This window comes from Carcharodon carcharias, chromosome 1, assembly GCF_017639515.1.
Source record: "Carcharodon carcharias isolate sCarCar2 chromosome 1, sCarCar2.pri, whole genome shotgun sequence".
NCBI classification, from domain to species: Eukaryota; Metazoa; Chordata; class Chondrichthyes; order Lamniformes; family Lamnidae; genus Carcharodon; species Carcharodon carcharias.
The window spans coordinates 153,009,470-153,032,608 of record NC_054467.1 but is presented as its reverse complement, the minus strand read 5'-3'; the positions used below and the strand labels follow the sequence as shown (position 1 = coordinate 153,032,608).

Sequence of the window (23,139 nt, the reverse complement as noted above, 5' to 3'; positions counted from 1 at the left end):
CAGATTTGAGGCCAATGTCAGGATCACAACCCAACTGGGAAAATTCAGCTCATTGTCAGTATCATCTAACAGAATAAAGACAAAACAACTGGAAAACCAATGTGAACTATTGCGATTTATGATAAAAACATTTCAACTATTAAGTACTGCACCCTTGTGTACAATCACATTTGGATATTAGGTACCTGTTTCCCACTTTTGCAGATTTAATAAAATGGTCCGACGTGTTAAGTAATGTCTCATTCATGTGAATCCAGTACTGTTGATCAGGAGCTGGATAGGCATCAAACTCCACATTTAGCACAAGGTTTTCTCCAATGTTTACATGAAGCACACTGCTCTCTGGAGGTAACAACTTTATATATCCTTCAGCTGGTTGAAACCATACAAAGGAAAGACATGAGAAATGATCACATAAAACATTTAATAATATTTATGAAAGCAACTTTTGAAAATCTTTCTGTACTAATTATAATAGATAAATAAATGCTATTTTAAATGACAAATATTTAAGAAAAAGCACACAGGTATTGTGTTAATAATATTTGCTTATGATGGCGCAATGACATACGATCACTTTCTACCTCTATTTAACTATACTGCACCCAGTGCCAACCAGAACAAGAACAAGGCGCTCAGTTTGGGTTCCGCCAGGGTCACTCAACCCCTCACCTCATTACAGCCTTGGTTCAAACATGGACAAAAGAGCTGAACTCCAGAGGTGAGGTGAGAGTGACTCCCCTTGACATGAAGGCAACATTTGACTGAGTGTGGCATCAAGGAGCCCTAGCAAATCTGGAGTCAACAGGAATCAGGGGGGAAACTCTCCACTGGTTGGAGTCATACTGGCACAAAAAATGGTTGTGCTTGTTGGAAGTCTATTTCAATTCCAGGGCATCACTGCAGGAGTTCCTCAGCATAGTGTCCTAGGCCCAACCATCTTCAGCTCCTTCATCAATGACTGTTCTTCCATCATAAGGTCAGAAGCAGGGATGTTTGCTGATGATTGTGACTCCTCAGACATTGAAACTGTCCATTTCCAAATGCAGCAAGATCTAGACAACATCCAGGCTTGGGCTGACAAGTGGCAAGTAATATTCGCACCACACAAGTGCCAGGCAATGACCATCTCCCAATAAGACAGAATCTAACTATCACCTCTTAACATTTAATAGCATTACCATCACTGAATCCCCCACTATCAACATCCTGGGGGTTACTATTGACCAGAAACTGTACTGGGCTAGCCATATGAATACCGTAGCTACCAAAGCAGGTCAGAGGCTAGCAATCCTGTGATGAGTAACTCACCTCCCGACTCCTCAAAGCCTGTCCACCATCTACAAGGCACAAAGCAGGAGCGTGATGGAATGCTGTTCACTTGCCTGGATGAGTGCAGCTCCAAAAACACTCGAAGCTTGACACCATTCAGAGCAAAGCAACCGGCTTGATTGGCACTCCATCTACAAACTTTCAACCCCTCTACTACCAATGCACAATGGCAGCAGTGTGTACAATCTACAAGATGCACTGCAGCAGCTCACCAAGACTCTTTAGACAACAACTTCCAAAGCCACGGCCGCTACCCCTAGAAGGACAAGGTGCCAGACACATGGGACACCATCAGCTGCAAGTTTCCCTCCAAGCCACACAGCATCCTGACTTGGAAATATATCGCTGCTCCTTCAATGTCGCTGGGCCAAAATCCTGGAACCCCCTCCCTAACAGCACTGGGAGTGTACCTACACCACATGGACTGCAGCAGTTCAAGAAGCTGCTCACCACCACTTTCTCAAGGGCAATTAGGGATGAGCAATAAATGCTGGCCTAGCCAGCGACGCCCACATCCTATAAAATTAATTTTAAGAAAGGTCTCAGGACAGTACAATCGGGAATTTCGGAGTCAGGTTGGAGCTTTGCAGTAAACAATCCACTGCATCATTTCTTGGAGCAGAATTTTTAACTATTTGATTCCTAATCACATTGTCCTGTTTGCACCAGTGAACAACTGAATTTACTTAGCACCAACACAAAATTTTCTGTAGAATTATAAAACACAATATAAAAATAGAGCTGCTGGTATCTGAAGTTCAGAGTGCTGATGTCACAGTAAATTAAGTATTATTACAAAGGGCTGAAAATCAACAATTCCCTGCACCTGAGGGCCTACAACCTGGGGTTCTGAAAGAAGTAGCTGCAGAGATAGTGGACACACTGATTATGATTTTCCAAAATTCTCCTGATTCTAGAATGGTCCCACAGGATTGGAAGTTAGCAAACGTGACAACGTTATTCAAGAAAAGGAGGGAGAGAGAAAACGGAACTACAGGTCAGTTAGCACAACATCACTCTGGGAAAATGCTGGAGTTTATTATTAAGGAAATCCTAGCAGTGCACTTAGAAAACCATAGTATGATCATACAGAGTCAACATGATTTTACAAAAGGAAAATTATGTTTCACAAATTTGTTACAGTTATTAGAGGATGTAACTAGCAGCGTGGATAAAGGGGAGCCAGTAGAGGTAGTATACTCTGGATCTCCAAAAGACATTTGATAATGTGTTAAACAAAGGTCTATATCCATGAGGGCTCTTGGGGTTGGGGTAACATCATAACATTTCTGGATGATTGGTTAATGGGCAGGAAGTAGAGAGCTGAGATGAACAACTTATTTTAAAGTTGGCAGGCTGTAACCAATGGAACTGTGCAAGGATCAATTCTGTTTTTCATTGTTCTTGGGATGTGAAAGTCACCGACAAGGCCAGCGTCTATTGTCCATCCTCAATTGCCATTGAAAATGTGGTGGTGAGGCATCATCTTGAATCTCCACAGTCCGTGTGGTCTAGGTGCACTCACAATGTTTTCTGTATGGGTTTGATACTACTGAGTGGTTTGCTGTGCCATTTCAGAAGACAATGACAGTTAAGAATCACGCTTTTGTGGATCTAGAGGGACATTTTTGCCAGACCGGGTGAGGGTGGCATATTTCCAGCAGTTTCACGATCATTATTAATGAGACCAGCATTTTATTCTAGATTTTTTTTCTTAATTATTTGAATTCAAATTTGCCCAGTTGCCATGGTGGGATTGGAGTTCATGTTTCCAGATCATTAGTCCAAGCCTCTGAATCACTAGTCCAGTAGCATAAAATTGGGCCCCAGCTATTTACAATTTATATTAATGACTGAAATGAAGAGACCGAAATTAAAGTATTAAAGTTTGCTGATGATACAAAGCTAGGCAGGAATGAAAACTGTGAAGAGGATACAAAGAGGCTGCAAGGAGATATGAAGAGGTTAAGTGACAGGGCAATGAGATGGCAGATTGTTTATAATGTGGGGAAGTGTGTCACTTCTAAATTTCATAAGAAAGCACTTTAAGTGATATCTTTGTACAAACATTTAATGCGCTCGTAACAACTTTTTCTCTCCGTTGTTTTATAAAAGTTATTAACACTCACAGAGTTGATGACTATTAAATATCAAAGAGAAATTTAACACTGCTGTATGAAGCTGTTGTACATGTGGTTATCTAGCTTCTTCTTAAATGATTTAACGGGAGGCTAGATAAGACATAAGGGAGAAAGGAATATAAGAGAACAGTAATGGTTAAATGAAGAGAGATGGAAGGAAGCTCGTGCGGAGCATAAATGAAGGCGTAGACCAGTTGAGCCAAATTCATGTTACTGTGCTATAGACTCAATCTAACCAGTCATAGTAATATCCAAGCTATATTAACCCACAGGATAACAATTAACTGTTACAAAATATAGCCTTTTTTTACATCAGACATTCAGAGTTAGTTTGTGACTTAGAACTTCATTTAGATAACATTGGACAGAATAACTTTTCAAATGGACTTTGGTTAATTTCATATCTAAGTTATATTACTTAATTTGCTTTGATGGAAAGAAGAAGCCACTTTACATGGACCTTTTCTAAACATATCCCAAGTACTCAGATGTCAATATTTCATAAACATTTATCTTTTGCTGAATTGTAATAAAGTATTTTACCGATAACCTGTAGAAACACTGTAGCATTTGACACCCCAAAATCATTTCTGGCGAAACATGTAAAACTTCCGGTGTCATTGACTGTCACTGAATCAATGCACAATGTACGTATAGTTTGATAGTAATTAGGAAAGTTGTTGGATGACGTTGTCACTTTAGCTGCCTGAAAGTAATATATGAGAGAGAATAGTTTTATTTCATGCAATCAGTTGTTTACAGAATAACAGTGAACAGTACACTTAACATCCTCTGACAAAGCTTATCCTCAGAAACATAATTCTTTACTATATTCTATTTTACAGTATTTCTTTGCTTAATTGATGGATGATTTTCATAAATCCATGTAGTTCCACAGCGTGATAAATCATGGCAACTGGAATTCCAGATAAGGCTGGTAGCCTAAGTCATTAACTTTATTAAACTCTTGGAAACTGAAGGTAATTGAGTGATTAGTCCAGGAACTTTACTGCATGTCTTCTCTACTAGTTTTGTAGATTTAAATTTAAACAAAATATAGCAAAGGAAGGTACAAACTGAAAGAGTAAAACCGAAGATAGTAGCCTGGGAGTCATTACGGTTGAAAGGTCATTGACCTGAAACTTTAACCCTGTTTCCCTCTCCACAGATGCTGCCAGAACTGTTGAGTATTTCCAGCTTTTTCTGTTTTTATAGTTAATAAGGTCAGACTTTTCATTGGCATCATTAACATACTTGATTTAATTTCTCCACTAAAATCACAAAGTAATATATTAATATGTTAGTTGTTCATAAACAAATAATGCATACAATGGATCTGATTTTAATATGAAGCACGTATCAGGGAGATGGTGGATTGCGAAATTGTACTCTCAGCCCACTGGTTCTTTAGTTCAAAGTATAATTTGCCTACAAAAATGGTATTTAGTCAATAGTGATTTTAGTCTTACAACAGTAAAAACCTTAAACCCTGAAATCTTGTCATGTCATCAGCTATCCACTGGAAGTTATAATTTCACTTTTAAAGTTATCAATCTCTATGGAGATTGTAACAAGATGATAATGTTGTAACTTACTAATTATTTCAGTTAAGATTAGCAGCCTGAGCTCTACTAGCTTACAGATGTTCAGTTAGTTAAACTGCATCACCTCGTGAGAATCTAGTAGCTTAGCTAGTGGTTTAAGCTGATTGTGCAATTGGTCCACAGTGAAGAAACTACATTTAATAATGGAATACTATTAGTCTATCTATAGGGTATGATTAGTATAGCAGTACAGCATTTCTTTTCAAAATGGGAACATCAGCCTGGCCATTGAGGATGTGGTGCCATGAATGAGGGTGACACGGTAAAGATTGGAGGAACGGTGCTCAGATACCAAAAGAATGAGATTCAGTCATCATTGACTAGTTATAAAGCACAGTTCCTTTAAGAAACAATTCTGTAATATTGCCTGAAACTCTTCGTGCTGAGTAATTCCCTTTTACGTTGTGGGAAGGAAGTGGAAGTTCATAACAGTGGAACAACATTAAAGGAGTTGCATAAGTTGTTTTGAAGTTAGTGGAGAATATCAGGCAGGGTGTAAAGAGGCTATCCAACACAAGCCCACATAAACCAGGAAGGTAGGTTAAAATTGTGTCCCATCTCTCTAGGTTCAGCTCAGTAACTCCATTGCTGCCTTGTTTACTTTGCAGCCCTGTGACTATAGTCAAGACAGCCAACAACAATAGAAAATGAAAGAGACCTAGCGAAGGCATCAAATGAGTCAAATTCATGAGAGTTTATTCACATGAACATCCAGTGCTTTCCATCCCCTCCCCCAATCTAGTTCCTCATCTTCATGTTTACAGTCTGTATCATTAATCTGTGATAATCTGCATTTCCACACTTGCAAAGATCCATCCTGTTTTTTTTTCCCAGCTGCAGCAAACCTTGTTTCTTCATATCATCATTTTTATATTAATACATGATCAACACATGAAGTAATTGATTCAAGATGGGCTGGTGTTTTTAACAAAAATATACAGAGTGACAAAGGCAGTTTATCTATTTGTGTTAATAATACATAGGAACAGGAGACCGCTATTTAGCCTCTTGAGGCTGTTCCACCATTTAATGAGATCATGGCTGATTTGTACCCCAACTCCATCTACCTACGCTGCCACCAAATCCATTAATATCCTTGGCTAGCAAAAATCTCTCAAATTCAAATTTAAAATCGAGAATTGAGCTCACATCTATTGCTTTTTTTTGTTGGTGAGAGCCCCATGCTTCTACCACTCTTTTGTATGAAGAAGTTTTTCCTAACTTCCCTCCTGAATGATCTGGCTCTGAATTTTAGGTCATGAACCCTTGTCCTAGATACCCCAACCAGTGTAAAAGGTTTCTCTTTATCTTGCTTATCAATTTCTTTCAAAATCATAATAACTTCAATCTTAACACCTATTAACACATTTTTTTATTCCAGAGAAAATAAACTCAGTTTATGTAATCTCTCCTCCTAATCTAACCCTTCGAGCCCTGGAAGTATTCTGGTGAATCTGAGCTGTATTCCTTCCAAGATCAATACATCCTTTCAAAGGTACAGTGCCCAAAACTATACACAGTACTCCAGTTGTGGTCTGATCCAGTGTGGTTTGCAACCACTACTGACCCGGGGACTAAACCAAATTGCAAGTCACTGATGCACAACACGGCCGAGCCCATACGAGAAGCCAGAACCCTCACCCCCACCACTTGTGTGATTTCACACAACTAGACTGGTTCCCATGTTCATGGCAGGAGTCATCATTAGTGCGAGCAGCAACAATGTTGTTTTATAAGCAAGACTTGGGTAATGGTTGATTTTGTTTTGTTTCTCACTCCACAGATATCACCAGACCTGCTGAGTTTTTCCACTGCTCTCTGTTTTTATTACAGGTAAATGTTAAATTTACTTACTGAACTTTGTGGATGAATCCAATTCACGGTTACTGCATGATTTATATTTTTTATTGTGCATGTCATCTGAAACTCCTCTCCTTCCTTCAGCAACTCCTTATTTATCTTCACAGTGATCTCTGGGGCTCTCTTGGGGACTAAAACATTACATGAACACTTTATTTATGAGTTATTATTGCTGACATAGAATAGTGCACCAATAACTGCCTCTTTCTGTTCCAAAACAGTGAATATACATCCCATTGGGAACCAACAGAGAGCACTTTATATTTGAATTTGCAAAGTACTGTGAGCCTTCACCTTTTAGTTTATGCAATTAAATATTTATTTAACTAATGGAATTAAATATTTATTTTAATTAATAGAAAATATGCTGATATTTGCTGAAAAATACGCTTTGCATCTCAAATTTGGAAATCAAAGTTTAAGGTTGTAAATATTGAAAGCCTGCATATTCCACAATACATTTTGCTGATTTTACTGAAAAATTCACAAGAGAGCAAACATCCTTAGCTCAGCATTGTGCAGACATGTGTGCCAGGAATTGTGTTTCCTTCTGATAGGGATTTTGTAGGGTTTAATGAAATACTGTGTTTCACACATTCTTCTCATATGTGAGGAAATACAAAGAAATGTCTCTCATTCCGCAAAAAAAAAACAAATTTCTTTCTATCCTTACCTCAAGGCAGCAACAACTTTTTCACACGAAGAGGGCTCCTCCCAGTATCATGTCCAATAGATCAAACCTGCAATCTCCCACAAATGTTCCTTTTTTAATGTTATATTGCTCACTAATGTGCTCCAGAAAAAAAATAATTGCAATTGAAATATCTGTTTGATGTTACAAAGTTAGCTTGGCTTATTTGTTAGCTGCCACAACTCCTACAACAGTCAGAAGGCTGTGGCATGAAGCCTTATTATGGAGTTGAGCACATTCTAGGCTAGCAATAAAAGAGGGATGTATTGTTGGAGGTTCTATCATTTGGATGAACTGCCTGCTCACCATGCCTTTGAAAACTACCTATGCTAGGAATACGGAATTTGTATCTTTGGCTTCAGGTGGTTTGGAATCACACTCAGTCGGCAATGTCCCAAACAGAGCAGAAACCATAATACTTTAGGGCTTTAATGCTTAAGATATTGGCAAGAAATTGTGCAAAAAAAAACAATGTCACGATGCTGAGTAGACAAGACTGGCTGTCACAGAGAGGCACTGAGCCTGGATAGAATAATTTTTACAAATTTACAATGTTTTTCCAATTTGTGGGCACATATGACATATTACATGTCTAAGTCCTCATCCAACCTCAGGGCTCTGATTGAGGAAACACTTCCAGTGCCAGTGAGATTGGGGAGTATCAGCTTAGAATGCTAATGACAGAAGAATAGCAGGAAAAAAAAGGCCAAATAAAATTGGGTTTTCTCCAAAATGTGCAAAGTTAAGGCTCAATAGCAACAACAGAGACTAGCTGCATTGTAAAAGGGAAATGTGAACTAGATTACATATCCTGTGGGCTCATGTTTCATTTCACCTGCCTATTTCTGTTCCTCAGTACGGAACAGGACAGCATTAAACAAACTTGTCTTCCAGTGTAAAGAGGTGACGATGACCTAGTGTTCCAGACTGGCACATTCCATGGTCCATTATCACCTACTGACAGACACACTAAAGCTTGGGGCAGCCATTGCAAAGGCTCAATGGGGAAAGGTCACTATCTAAGGACCTCCCAACATAGGACACTGAGGGGCTGGAGCCTGTGTGAAACCTCTCAGGCTGTATGCACCAGAGTATGTTTGAAATGAAATGAAAATGTACATTGTACATATATAATAAAAGTGTTGTGAGGCACCTCATGTTCTATATTGAAATAAACTAATCTCTGTGTAGTGTCAAATTTGAACTGTGATGTACTTTAACAAATTTTATGAATTAAAGATATCTTTTGGAGAAAACAGGCTAATGTTATTGACAGTTGGAAATTAACACCTATTCTGTAGATGTTTTAAAGCTAAGTGAAACCCATTTTTAACAGAGACCTGTCAATTACGCAACATTGTAAAGATGTCAAGGCCAAATTAGGAAACCTTAATTATTTTGCATATCTCAAAAGATACAATGTGATTCCGTTAGCAACACTGGATGTTAAAGAAAATTTCATAGGCAAATGAGAAGCAGAAGTCTGTATTATTACACCATAACTCTTTGAGTAAATATGTATCCCACAAACTCAAAATATCTTTTAAATTCACTAAAATACATATCCCAGTCCTGGCCCTCACTTTTGCCTGGCACTGTGTAGTAACTGAAGGTATAGCTTCTTCTGCTGTCTATCCAAAAACATCATGAGCCCTAAGTGCAGGCAATCTGGTGGTGGTGGTGGTGGTGGTGGTGGTTGGGGGGGCGGGGAGGGGGGGGGGCTTCCTGTTGACTATTCTGTTCAAGCATGTAGCATCTGAAACACTCTCTGTAATAAAGTTTATTTTTTTCTTGTTGAAACCTGTACACTACGTCAAGTCATTATGTTTGGTGACGAGGTTAAGACAGCTCTGACGCTGCACCTCGCCTTGTTACTGTGAGTACATTGAATCTTAAGAGAAAAGAAAAGAATGCTCACCAGTCATGCCACTCTTCAACAGGATCAACCCTATGACGCAATTACGGAAGACTGGAGCCAGTATGCAGAGCGCCTTGGTTTTTATTTCATAGTGAATGAAATTACCGCGGAGGAATGGCAGAAAGCCACCCTTTTCAGTGTATGTGGTAGCAAGGCATACAAACTCATCCGCAGCCTGACGGCCCTGCACGTGCCCAATTCTAAGTCCTTTAATGAATTAGTGAACCTCGTGAAAACGCATTTCCAGCCAAAACCATCCATAATAATGCAGCGGTTTAAGCTTAATTTCAGAGTTAGGGCCCCGGGAGACTCCATCACAACCTATGTAGTGAAACTGAAGCAGTTGACAGAACACTGCGACTTCGGAGACACACTAAATGATATGCTGTGGGGTTGATTAGTTTGTGGAGTTCACGATGACGCTATTCAGCACCAATTACTCACAGAGGTTGACGCTGATTTGAAGCACACCCTGGAAATATCCCTCACCATGGAAGGTGCTGCGAGACACTCACAGGCTTTGCAACACATACAACATGGTACTGTTCTTCATGTGGGGTGGGAGCCTACCACCAGGTGTGATGTGAAAACCAGAGACACAGCAGCGAAGTGAAAGGCAATGTCTGTTGTTAGAGAAACGAAAAGGCCTAGTAGAAACACTTCAGCAGTGACTCCAAGGTTAATTTGTTATAGATGTGGGGGTGGCCATGGACCGGACATCTGCAGATTCAAGGAGGCAGAATGCCATTACTGCCAAAACAAAGGTCACATAGTAAGGCAACACAGGGCGAAGTTGAAGCAGCCCATAAAGCAGCAAACCAACATGATTGAATTGAAAAATACAGCAGAACCTGAAGCTGCTGTTGCTGCCACCTATTCTCTGTATAATGTCACCGCTGTAAAAACGGAACCTAACACTGTCACAACCCAAGTTAGTGGCCAGAATCTTCTGTTTGGCATGCAGGGGAGGACCCAGCACGTCAACACATAAAATCGGGCGTGCGTCCCGACGTCACCGTGGGTCATTCTGATCTTCCATTTGGCAGGCACACACCAGAGTCAGTTGCAAGCATGCCAAACTGTCAAAGGCCTATTAAGGCCATGAATAAAACAATTAACCCAATTGAGAAAGCTGCCGCTCAACCTTAAGGTTAGCGGGCAGGCAAAAAGCCCTGGCAGGTTTCGCATTTTTCATGAAACCTCAACCAAGGGCGGGATAAGATTTCATGAAGATTTTCTTAATCAGAAGTTTTTATGAAAATTCATAAACATGTCGCAGTTCATGTGACACTGTCACATGAGGGGACATGTCTGAATAATTTTATGTTTCTTTTTTTTCCAACTTTGAAACTGAAGTTAATTTACCTGAGGCAGCTCCATGCCTCATGGAGATTTCTGAGCTCTTTTGCGTGCATGCATATGGTTTGGTCAGACACCCACCCACAACTGCTCCCAACCAGCCTGCCCAATGGGAAGAAAGTTCTCCCCATTGAGATGCCACTAATAATGGAGGTCAATATGGGAACCCCACCCACAGTGGTGGGAGAGCACACATTTAAATACCTAAACAAAGGTACCTAGCTACTGAATCTGGAGTGAGCAACCGCTCAATTGAAGACATACACTGAAGGATCTATAGAGGTAAAAGGCATCTCCACAGTATCAATGTCTTATAGGCAGCAGACAGCCCGGATTCCAGTGACAATAGTGACAGGAAAAGGACCTAGTCTTCTGGGCTGAGACTGGTTAAAGAAAATCAAGCTTGACTGGTCTGAAATATTTCATCTGAGAACAGGAGGGGCTCCTGAACTGTTAAGGGACGAATTGGGGAAGTTAAAAGGCTTGCAAGGAAAAATATATGTGGTATGTCAGGTGAAACCATATTTCTTTAAGGCCAGACCAGTGCCTTATGCATTGAAAGAGATGATGGATACAGAACTGTGCCAGTTAGAAACGCCAGGCATCATCCAATCTGTCCAATTCTCAGAATGGGCAGCACCCATAGTTCCAGTGGTTAAGCCTTACCAAACCATATGCATTTGACCAGGAACAAGGCAGCTAAACTAGCTAAGTATCCTATTCCAAGGGTCAATGACTTATATGCAAAGCTAGCTGGAGGCAAATCCTATTCAAAACTGGATATGAGCCATGCTTACCAACAATTAGAGCTGGACAGCGCGGCTAGAGGATACGTAACCATCAACACACACAAGGGTCTTTATCAATATACTCACCTGCCCTTTGGAGTATTGTTTGCATGTGCAATCTTCCAAAGGACAATGGAGAGTCTTTTGCAAGGACTTCCCCGGGTGGTAGTAAACCTGGAGGAGGTGCCAAGAAGCTTCATGGAAGCCAGCGTACAATTAAAGAAAGAAAAATGTAAATTCAAAGTGCCAGAAGTTACTTACCTGGGTCATAGGGCAGACACCATGGGTTTGCATCCGGTAGGAGAGAATGTTAGAGCAATCAAAGATGCACACTCACCGTCCACCGTAACTGAACTTAAGTCTTTCCTGGGTATGATCAACTACAATAGCTGCTTCTTGCCTAACTTATCAACTTTGTTGACACCATTACACTTGTTGTTAAACAATAATCGCCATTGGTCATGGAATTCACAACAGGAAGATGCCTTTGTGAAAGTAAAGAAACAGTTGCATTCATCATGTTTATTGGTACACTTGACCCATTGAAAGAATTGGCATTAACATGTGATGCTTTTCCTTATGGTGTGGGAGCTGTGTTATCATATAGAATGGAAAATGGAACAGAAAGGCCCATTGGTTATGACTCTAGAACCGTCTCCACAGCCAAGAAGGGTTATTCCCAGCTAGAAAAGGAAGGTTTATCAGTGATATTCAGAGTGAAGAAATTCCACCAGTACCTGCATGGATGACATTTCACCATTGTGTCTGACCATAAACTATTAATGGGTTTATTCAGTGAGGATAAGGCCATTCCAGCATCAGCAAGAATTCAACATTGGGCTTGCATATTATCTGCATATGGGTATACCTTTATGCACCATCCTGGCTTAAATATTACAAATGCAGATGCATTCAGTCATCTCTGGTTACTAGATTGCATTGAACATGCTCCAGTGCCACAAGAAGTTACACTAGTCATTAATTTATTGAATTCTTCACTTGTGTGTGCGAAGCAAATGAGAAATTGGATGAACAGAGGTCCAATTTTGTCAAAAGTCCGAGGCCTTGTTTTGCAAGGGTGGTCAAACTCATCTGTATCTGAAAAGATGAGACCATTCCATGCCTGAAACACAGAGTTAAGTTGTCAAGACAGAATCTTGTTGTGTGGATTAAGAGTTGTCGTCTCTTCGCAAGGAAGAGAAACACTCTTGACAGAGCTTCACAGTGCACATCCAGGCATATCGAAGATGAAAATGCTTGCGCGAAACTATGTCTGGTGGCTAGGCATTGATGTGACATTGAAAGCATGGTCAAGCACTGTCTCCATTGTCAGCAACAACAGAAGTTGCTTATTTCAGCTCCACTGCATCCGTGGGAGCGGCCAGGTCGCTCCTGGGTTAGACTACATATTGATTATGTGGCACCATTCTTAGGTACCATGTTTTTGTTGATCTTGGATGCACATTCTAAATGGATGGATGTTATGCGAAGTCAGATCACCAACATTGAGCCAACTATCGAGAAGCTGCATCATTGTTTTAGCATACATGGCCCATCTGCCACTTTCTAATGATGTATCTTGTGCTGCAGTTCCTGATCGTGTCAATTCTGTGGAGGAATGTCAAGCGTTACCGCTACGCTGCTCTAACCGAATAAGGAAAGCACCTCAGAGACTTCATCTTCAATCACCTGAAATTGTATATACATACACGTTGTTGGAAATTCAAATGTTATTTGTAAATAGAAACTGTAAAAAACTAAAGGGGGAGGACCAATAAGCGCTAAGTGCGGGTAATCGGGGAGGGGGGGCGGGGGGTGCGGGGGGTGGGGGTTGCGGTGGCAGGGCTTCCTGATAAGGATCCTGATCATGCATGTAGCACTTGAAAAGCTCTCTGTAATAAAGTTTATCTGTTTCTTGTTGAAAACTGTCTGGTTTGTCAAATCCTTACACATTGCTTGTGCTGCTACTGCTTATAGCTACTCCTGCCAGGGGATATGCTGTTATTTTGCTTTTATCTTGCTGTCATAGTATGTCATGCTTGGCTGTCTTGCATCATCCTAACATATCCAATGTAGCTCATCTGCAGCCACTCTATGATTTTCATTATCCAACTACATCTAGGCAGACCCCTCTTTCTGCTGCCCACCACTTTGCCCTCTAGAAGAGATCTCTGTAGCTTTTATTGATCTTATGCTCTGCATATGGAATTTTTAGCATGTCTTAACATCCACATTTCAAAACCTTCTATTTTCTTCCACAGATCTTTATTGTCTAGGTTCTGAGGTATATAGGAAAGTGGATAGAATCTAGCATATTTTCCTTGCTACAAGCTTGTGTTTTCTTGTTATTAACACATCCCTTATCTTCACAAAATTACTTCTGGCCATCTCTACCCTACTCCTGGCACTGCGTGGCACAACTATCTCACATGCTATTTCTCTGCAACGTTGCTTCCACTAATAACATCCTGGGCAACCCTTTGCTAAGAATACAGTTTTACACAATGTCCACCATGGTTTAATTTGTACAGAGAATAACAATGAGGGGACATGCAATGGAATAGGTAACCAACAGGTCGGATGGACTTAAAATGCAAGAGCAAGAGTTGTGAATTACAACCAGAAGCCTGCATGGGATGTAGATCAGATCCTATGACCTTTTTCATGCCAGCTCCATTATCAACACATTCCATTAGGGTAAAACAGGCATTTAATAAATGGCCCATGGACGCACTTCAGCCTTTGCAAGCTTCTGTTCCAGACTCCAGGCGGAATCTGATTTGATCCTGTGTTTTCTGTTCTGCTGTAGAAGTCAGTAAACAACCCATTTTCTCCAAGCCTTCAGTTGCGTAAGTTCAAGTCTAAATCAGCTTCTCATCAACAAAAGACATCAACAGAAGTAGAGAGCAAGCAATAATTCAACACTGGGCTAACCATTGTTCTATATGGCATATAACTTGTAACAGAAATTGCCTGGTGGAATATGGGGTGCGGGGAGAAAATTAAATAAAAAACAGAACCTGAATTGTCTTTATCCCCCTATCTACCACAACCAGTATCGGAAGATGGATAATGGCATTTTTCTTACATAGATCATGAAGAATAAACAAGGGCTAGGAAAATCTGAGAGAGGAAATGAAGACCTATGTTAAATATTTCAGACAAGTCTGATGATGCCAACATGTTTGATCTGTGGAATACTGCATATAACTGGGTGCAATTATTACATAAGAGCAGAATATAAGCAGCAGAGAAATCTCCATTCTAAACTGCTTGTTACTGAACTATTTTCCCCATCACATGTATGTAAATAGCCCCACGCTAAATAGTGAAAGCTTCAGCTATATTATACTTCCTTAAAAAATGACAGTTGATACCTGCTTCAGATTTTCTTTTCCTTTTCCACTTGCTGCCCACCCCTCCTTAGCCACCACAAGAAGTAATATCTTAATAAAACTGTAGAATGCAGATTGCCTGACTTTCAGGATCTGATTAAGATCACATTAAGAGAACAGCATTTTGGGGCATCATGAGGTCAAGAAAGGAGGTACATAAATGAAATTTTGTTCTTTCTTTCCACCCACACTCTGTGCAAGACTCCTTCACACAAGGCACACACACACATAGGGTACTCACACACTAGGGGCACATTCTCTGTACAAAAGTACCCCCCTCCCTCCGGCCTGGACACACACACACATATGCACACAAAAGCACAGTGCACACACACACACATACACACGCAGGGTACCCATACACAGGGCATCCAGTCTCTGCAAAGTGCACACAAACTCTGCACAGTACCTAACTCCCTAACCACATGCAAGCACAGGGCACCAACACCCACTCACACTGTACTTGCCAAGCACACACACACAGGGCACCAACACTGAATATAATTTGTCCAGGGTACTAACACTTTGCATACACAAGCTCACATTTTGATATTTTAGTAATGTGCACGTTTGTATAAAATTCTTTGTCTAGCATTTTCACATGCTTCAGTCAATGCTGCAAATAGATCTAATGCGCTCATCACCCTGATGGCTCAATGCATAGTGTGAATTTGAGTATTGCAGATCCTAAAGACCAGAAAAGTCATTGGTTTAATTCTTGATCAGCGCTCACTTAGGTGATTTAAGCTGGGACTGGAGGAGAGCAATGGGCTTCTATTCCCTGGATATTTGGAAGGGTTACAGGATGCAGTTGACTACAGTACACCTCACTCTATCTCAAAGCTGCCCTGGTCCACAGATTCATTTCACCCTTCATCTCATCCAACATTTTATAAAAATTTATTTTCTACCTTTCAGGTGGGAAGGATTGCAAACTTCAACAACTCATGGCACTAACACACCTCCGAATATTTCTTCCCTCTGACACCATCCCTTCTTCCAATATCATCCCCGACATCTATTCACAATACCTTCCAATTTTACACTCTAATTATCTGTCCTTAGCAAAGAGCTCAGTTTCACCTCCTTACACCTCCACCTTAATGAATTTCATGTTCGACATAGCACTGAACTCTTCTTCAATCACCTTCACCTTTGCGGTCACTTCTTTTGCAGTGTAAAGGGCTAATGTTAGAACAGTCTACATCATCAATGATGTAAGATCACATGACAACAAAGCATGCTGAGCAACAGCTCTATGTGAAGCCTCGTGCTAAGCCTTATCCTGTCCCCTTACTTGAGGAAGGATGTAGTTGCACTGGGGGAGGTTAAGAGGATGTTCACTAGGTTGATTCCAGAGATCGGGGCTTGTCTTATGAGGAGAGATTGAGCAGTTCAGGCCTATGCTCGCTAGAGTTTAGAAGGATGAGAGGAGATCTAATTGAGGTATACAAGATGCTAAAGGGGATAGACAAAGTAGATGTGGAGTGGATGCTTCCCCTTCTGGGGCATCCTAGAACGAGAGGCCATAGTTTTAGGATAAGGGGTGGTAGATTTAAATCAGAGATACAGAGGAATTACTTTTCTCAAAGGGTCGGGAATCTGTGGAATTCACTACCTCAGAGTGCAGTGGGTGCCAGGACGCTGAATAAATTTAAGGAGGAGATAGACAGATTTTTAATTAGTAATGGGTTGAAAGGTTATGGGGAGAGGGCGGGAAATTGGAGTTGAGGCCAAAATGAGCCATGATCGTAATGAATGGCGGGGCAGGCTCGAAGGGCTGAAATGCATACTCCTGCTCCTAGTTCTTATGTTCATATGTATATAGTTAGAAGAATGTTTCATAAAAAGTAAAATTTACCAACAGCCTTGCCTCTAGCAGTCTCTATCGATCCTGACCACGGAGAGCCTAAGCTAAGGCCCACAATAGTGATAACAGGTGGTGACAGTGGAAAATACAATGGAAAAAGCACCAAGTAAAGAGTCCAGTGACTGAAAAAGCAGCAAGAAAAATGACTGAGGAAAAAGACAGTGTGGGAAAAATGCCAACAGAACTTGAAGAAAGGCTAGAATGAAGAAAAGCATGGAGAAAACCTTATCCTTACCAGAGCACTTCAAACAGGTGACAGGCCCAGTTCAAGCCAAGAAATGGCAGAACTGGCATCATAAGTTTAGCAGGTACAGATCCACTTCGGGATTAGCAGAGAAACCTAGCAAGGAACAGGTCAGTACCCTTCTCTATGCCATAGACATTAGTGCAAACATAATTGTCAAACAGGGAATAAATGAAGCAACGGTGACATACAAAGATGTTATAAAAGTTTCTAATATATGTTGCAGCCTTAGAAGGAACACAATCATAGAAAGGGCAAAGTTCAATAGACATCCCAAAAGACCGGGAGAGAGCATAGATTCCTTCACTGATGATTTATATCGACTAGCTGAGAATTGCAAATTTTTGAAACCCTGAAAGGCAACTTAGTTCAGGATCGCATTGTTTTAGGGGTTTTAGAGGAGACTTCATCAGATTTTCAACAGGTGAGGGATGGTTTAATGCTACCAAAGGCTGTACAGTTAACAAGGTAGGCAGAAGTGAGAAAACAAAATCATGTATTCATTGTAAGTAGTAAAGAGATTTCATGGAAAAATAATGACTGACACAGTGAAGTTTGTAGCACAGAGAAGTAGCAGGGCACCCACTCAAAAACAGGGATAGAACGAAGAGGAATGCAATTGCCACCATTAATCAGTGTTCCCGGTGTGGCGTGAAAAGGCTGCATCGGCAAGAAGGGTGCCCCACCAAAAATGTGGTGTGCCGTTCCTGTAAGAGGAAAGGCCGTTTGGAATCTGTATGTTGCAGCAAAAAGATCCCAACTCAGAAATTTAAGGAGAAACCAATTAAAACATGTAGCATTCAAGGAATTGAAGGTGCAAAAGACAATGAAGTACTATTCTTGGGAGAAATTACAGGATCTAATGGGAAATATTGGAGCACAGACATTATGGTCAATAGACATAAAACAAATTTCAAATTAGACACTGGAGCAGTGGTTTCTGTTCTTTTAGACACAGAACAGTGGCTAAAACAAGGCTTCCTCCAACCATCGACCATATGACTCCACAGTCCAGAAGGCATTCGACTGAGGTTCAAGAGATAGTTAACTGCTACAATTCAGTACAAATCACCAAACCTTTGATCTAATATGATCTAAAACCATGTTCACTGTTGAGCCAAAAAGCTTGCGCCGATCTACAACTCATCTATAAAGTAGACAAATTGGGAAACCAAGACAAATCAAAATAATTCAGGTCAGAATTTCCAAATTTGTTCAGAGGTCCTGGGAATCTGAAAACAACTTATCACATCACATTGAGACCAGATGCCAAACCAGTGTGCTTGTTCACCCCAAGGAAAGTTGCACACCCACTTTTACAGTAGTGAAGCAAGAAATGGAGTCAGTTCTGCACCAGGGGGTAATCTCACCTGTAACAGAACCTACTAGTTGGTAATCAGGTATGGTTCCAGTACTGAAACCAAACAGCTCACTGCAAATCTGTGCTGATCTCACAGTTAGTCAAAGTTGTGGAAACAGAGGTCCACCCAATCGCATCTGTGGATGAAAGTCTGGCAAAGCTAGCAAACTGCAGTTTTCGCCAAACTAGATGCAAACAGTGGCTTTTGGAAACTAGCTTTAGATGAGGAATCCAAACATTTATCACAATGCCTGGGAGATATTGTTTCAATCAACTATCCTTTGGTATTACATTAGCACCAGAGATTTTTGAGAGGATGATGACGAGCACTCTAGAAGGATTAGAAGGGGTCATCTGCCACATGGATGGCATCCTGATCCATAGGTCCATTACATCAGACAATGATGACAGAGTGAGAGCAGAGCTGCAAGGAGCAGGGCTAATTCTTAATAATAAATGAGTTCTCGCAATAAACCAACTTTCTGGGGCGCATCATTCACACATCAGGCATCAGGGCTAATCATCAAAAATAGAAGGCAATCAAAGGTTTTCCACAACCTCACAACATCACGGAGTTTCAACACTTCATGGGAATGGTCAATCAAGTAGGAAAGTTCCTATCTAAACTGGCATATGTAAATGAACTACAGCAACAACTGCCTAGTCAAGACCAAGCATGGCGATGGGAAGAAAATCAACAAATTTCATTTGAAAGGATAAAAGAGCTGATCATTTTACCAGGCATATTGGCTCACTATGATCCAGAACTGCCTATGATTGTTGCCTCAGATGCATCTATCAAATGGACTGGCAGCAGCACTCTTTCAAATTCAGAGACGGTGAATGCAGACCAGTGTACGACACACCTCGAATACTGACTGAAATGGAATAAAGATATGGTGTGATTGAAAAAGAAGCTTTATGAGATACATGGGCTTGTTAGAAGTTTGCTGATCACGTCTTAGGCCTAAAGGTTACCATTGAGAAAGACGATAAACTGTTGGTTACATTATTAAATGCTAAAGATTTAGCAAAGATGTCACCAAAAATCCAGAGGTTTCATTTGAGATTGATGAGATTCAATGCTATAACTGAAGATGTCCGAGGAAAACAACACACTACAGCAGATGCATTGTCACATATTCCTGTTGAAAAACCTGAAGGGCACATAGATTTGTTGAAGGTGTTGAGTCCGATACTTCATTGATCACAACTTTCTACCAGCAACACAGAGGTTGAATTAAATTTGAAAGGCAAAAAAAGAAGACGAAGAATGTGCTAAAATTTGGGAACACTGCATCAAAGGATGGCCGGAATATGTTCCAGATAATCTTATCCTGAAGCAATATTTCAAGCAACAAAGAAATCTCAGTGTCATGGATGACTCGCTGATTTATGATGAGAGATTGGTCATACTTAGATTCCTCAGACGTGAGATCCTTCAGAGAATATACCAAGGACACCAGGGCATTACAAAGTGTTGTGCTAGAGTGTGAAATTCTGTTTGGTGGCCAGGAATCTCAAAATCATCAGAGGAAATTATTTCAAATTGCATTGCCTGTGCAATCCATCGCCAGGAGTAAAGAGAACCACTGATGGTACCCTCATTTCCGTCCAGGCTGTGGGAATGACTTGGAATGGATCTATTCGAGTTCAAAGGGAAGATATTCCTCATAGTTGTTGACTATTACACCAGAATAGTTTGTCTCCACCTGATCTTCTAATGGGAAGATGACTTCGGACCCAACTTCCTGTTCTTCCATACATGCTTATGCCATGCCGCAAAGCAGCAGGTATAGAGAGAGTAAGGGAAAAGGAGGATGAATATTCTGCAAATCAGACCAGAAACTGTAATCAACATCCTAGAGTACATCACTTATCAGAAGTCCAGCTAAGGAAAATAGTATAGATTCATGAACAGATTTGCAAAGGCCAGGTTTTGAATAAAACACGACATCCACAATCTTAACTTGTAGAGACTGAAAATGGAATAGTGAGAAGAAACAGAAGTGCCTTCATATCTAAAAGAAGACTGCCTGAATAGAGAACTGGTATCTCTGGTAATTCATATAATACCCACCCTCTGAGAGAGCCAAAAACAAGGTCAAGGAGATTGTGAAACCACTACAATGGTTATCTCTGTGAACCAGGGGTGAAAGCAGAGACTGCAGGGGGGTAAATGTAAGATAAGGTAAATAGCATATTTGATAGGGTCCAAAACCTGGGGGAGATGTGGTGTAAAGGGTTCATGTAAAATATGTAACTAGAACAGCCTACATCATTGGTGATGTAAGATCACAAATCAACAGGGCATGCTGAGAGATAGTTCTACGTGAAGCCTCATGCTAAGCCTTATCCTGTGTATAGTTAGAATGTTTAATAAGAGGTAATGTTTACCAACAGCTTTGCCTCCAGCAGCCTCTATTGATCCTGACCAAGGTCAGTCCAAGCTAAGACCCACAACGACGATATGAGATCTTTGGCCAGGAGTCTTCCCCCTAATTCCCACCTCAGCAGAACCTTTAACCTTTAACTCCAGTATTCTCCCTCCACAAGGACAACCCTCCCACCACCCCCCTTCCTGCAACACCCCACCACAGCCCAGCAACACCCCTCCCCCTTCCCCTTCCCCAAGCCCCACCTGGCCTCTTACCCATTCTAGATCTTTTCATTTAAAACTGTGGGAGTGACATCAGCTGTCTCAATTTCTCTGCTTCTATCACTCACTCTAACCTGTCTCTTTCTGAACTTGCTGCATTCCTTTTTCTCAGGTCCAACACTAACATCATCAAACCTGTTGACAAGGGTGGTTTTGTTGCTGTCAGGCAAACCAATTGCTACTTGCAGAAGCCAAATGTCAACTGCCAAATTTCTGCCTACCGCCCTGGAACATGACATCAACATGGAACATCAAACTGTCATCTTGTCATCTCCTCTGGAGATCTTCTTTCCATGACCTTCCACAGGATAGCACCCCCCCAATCCCAAATAGCCCTCTTTGACTTCAGTCCCAAGGTCCACAAACTGGATTGCCCTGATAGACCCATCATCTCCTATAAAAATACTATTTCTTTATGCCCTTGATCCATCTCTTCTCACTGACATCTGTGACTCTTCTGATGGCCTGCATCACCTTCATAGTTTCTAATTTCCTGCCCTAAGCATCTCCTTTTTAACATAAATGTCCAATTTCTCTACATCCTCAACTCCCACCAAGACCAAGAAAGCTTTCTGCTTCTTCTTTGACTAGGGGCCTAACTTTTCCCCACTCACCACCTCTCCCTGGTTCAACATGTCCTCAAATTGAACAACTTCTTTAACTCCACTCACTTCCTCCAAATAAAAAGTGTTTCCATGCCTATCCATATGGGCTGTGTTTTTGTGGACTATGTGGAACATTCCTTGTTCCAGTTCTACTCAGGTCACCCCCCCCTCAACTCTTTTCCCCAGTATGTAGATGACTGTATCGGTGCCATTTCCTGTTTGCGCTCTGAACTGGAAATTTTCATCAAATTGTTTCCAATTTCCACCCTTCTCTCATCTTCATATGATGCATCTCCAACTCTTCCCTTCCCTTCCTCAATTTCTCTATCTCGGTTTCTGGGGATAGGCTAACAATGAATATTCACTATAAGCCCATGGATTCCCACAGCTATCTCGACTATACTTCCTCACACCCTACTTCTTGTAAGGACTCCATTCCGTTGTCCCAGTTTCTCCGTCAACATCACATCTATTCTAATGAAAGCATCTTCTATACCAGCATTTCTGATCTGTCTTCCTTTTCCTCATCAGTGATTTTCTCCCAACCCCATTGTCACCATGATGGATAGGGCCCTCGGCCAACCCTATTCTATTTCACATACTTCACTCTCACCCCTTTCCCTTCCACTCAGAGCCATGATAGGGTGCCTCTTGTCCTCACCTTCCATCCCACCACCATCTGTATTCAACGAATCCTTCTCTATGATTTCTGCCATCTCCAGTGCGATACCACCACCAAACTCATCCCCTCACCTTCCTCCACTTTCAGAATTCTGAAGCATTGTTGCCTCCACAACATCCTGGTCCACTCCTCAATCACATCCCCAAAACCCCTCCCCTTCCCACTGCATCTTTCTATGAAGCACGGGAAATGCAAGACCTGCCCTTTTACTTCCTCTCTCCTCACCAACCAAGCCTTCAATCACTTCTTCAAGGTGAAACAACAATCTTTGTGTAATTTTTTCAATTTAGTTTACTGTGTTCACTGCTCACAGTGCGGTCTGCTCTACATTGCCAAAACTAAACATAGATTGTGTGACAACTTTGTGGATCACCTCTATTCAGTCCACAAATATGACCCTGACGTCCAATCACCTCATTTTAATTCTCCACCTTAATCTCACGCTGACCTGTCTGGCCTCCAGTTGAGGCCAAATTAGTGTTTTATAAATGCTAATCATAGCTTCCCTTACTTGTGTAATCTATGCCTCTAATTATAAAGCCAGGATCCCATCTGCCTTCAAACCCACTTTCTCAACCTGCCCTGCCACCTTCAATGATTTATGTTCCTTCTAGAATTGCAAGGTTTAGGT

The 23,139-nt window shown here is 41.1% G+C and overlaps 1 protein-coding gene across 2 annotated transcripts in view; it reads right to left on the bottom strand.

Annotated features, from left to right (window-relative positions):
* LOC121283956 (mast/stem cell growth factor receptor Kit-like) overlaps nucleotides 1-23,139 on the bottom strand; it is a 128,210-nt gene that overhangs the window by 57,827 nt on the left and 47,244 nt on the right. For both annotated transcript variants that reach the window (XM_041198777.1, XM_041198787.1), the window contains exons 4-6: nucleotides 6,932-7,068; nucleotides 4,017-4,179; nucleotides 186-372 (exon numbers count right to left, since the gene is read on the bottom strand). In XM_041198777.1, the coding sequence (XP_041054711.1) occupies nucleotides 186-372; nucleotides 4,017-4,179; nucleotides 6,932-7,068 (487 nt within the window). The remainder of the gene's footprint in view (nucleotides 1-185; nucleotides 373-4,016; nucleotides 4,180-6,931; nucleotides 7,069-23,139) is intronic.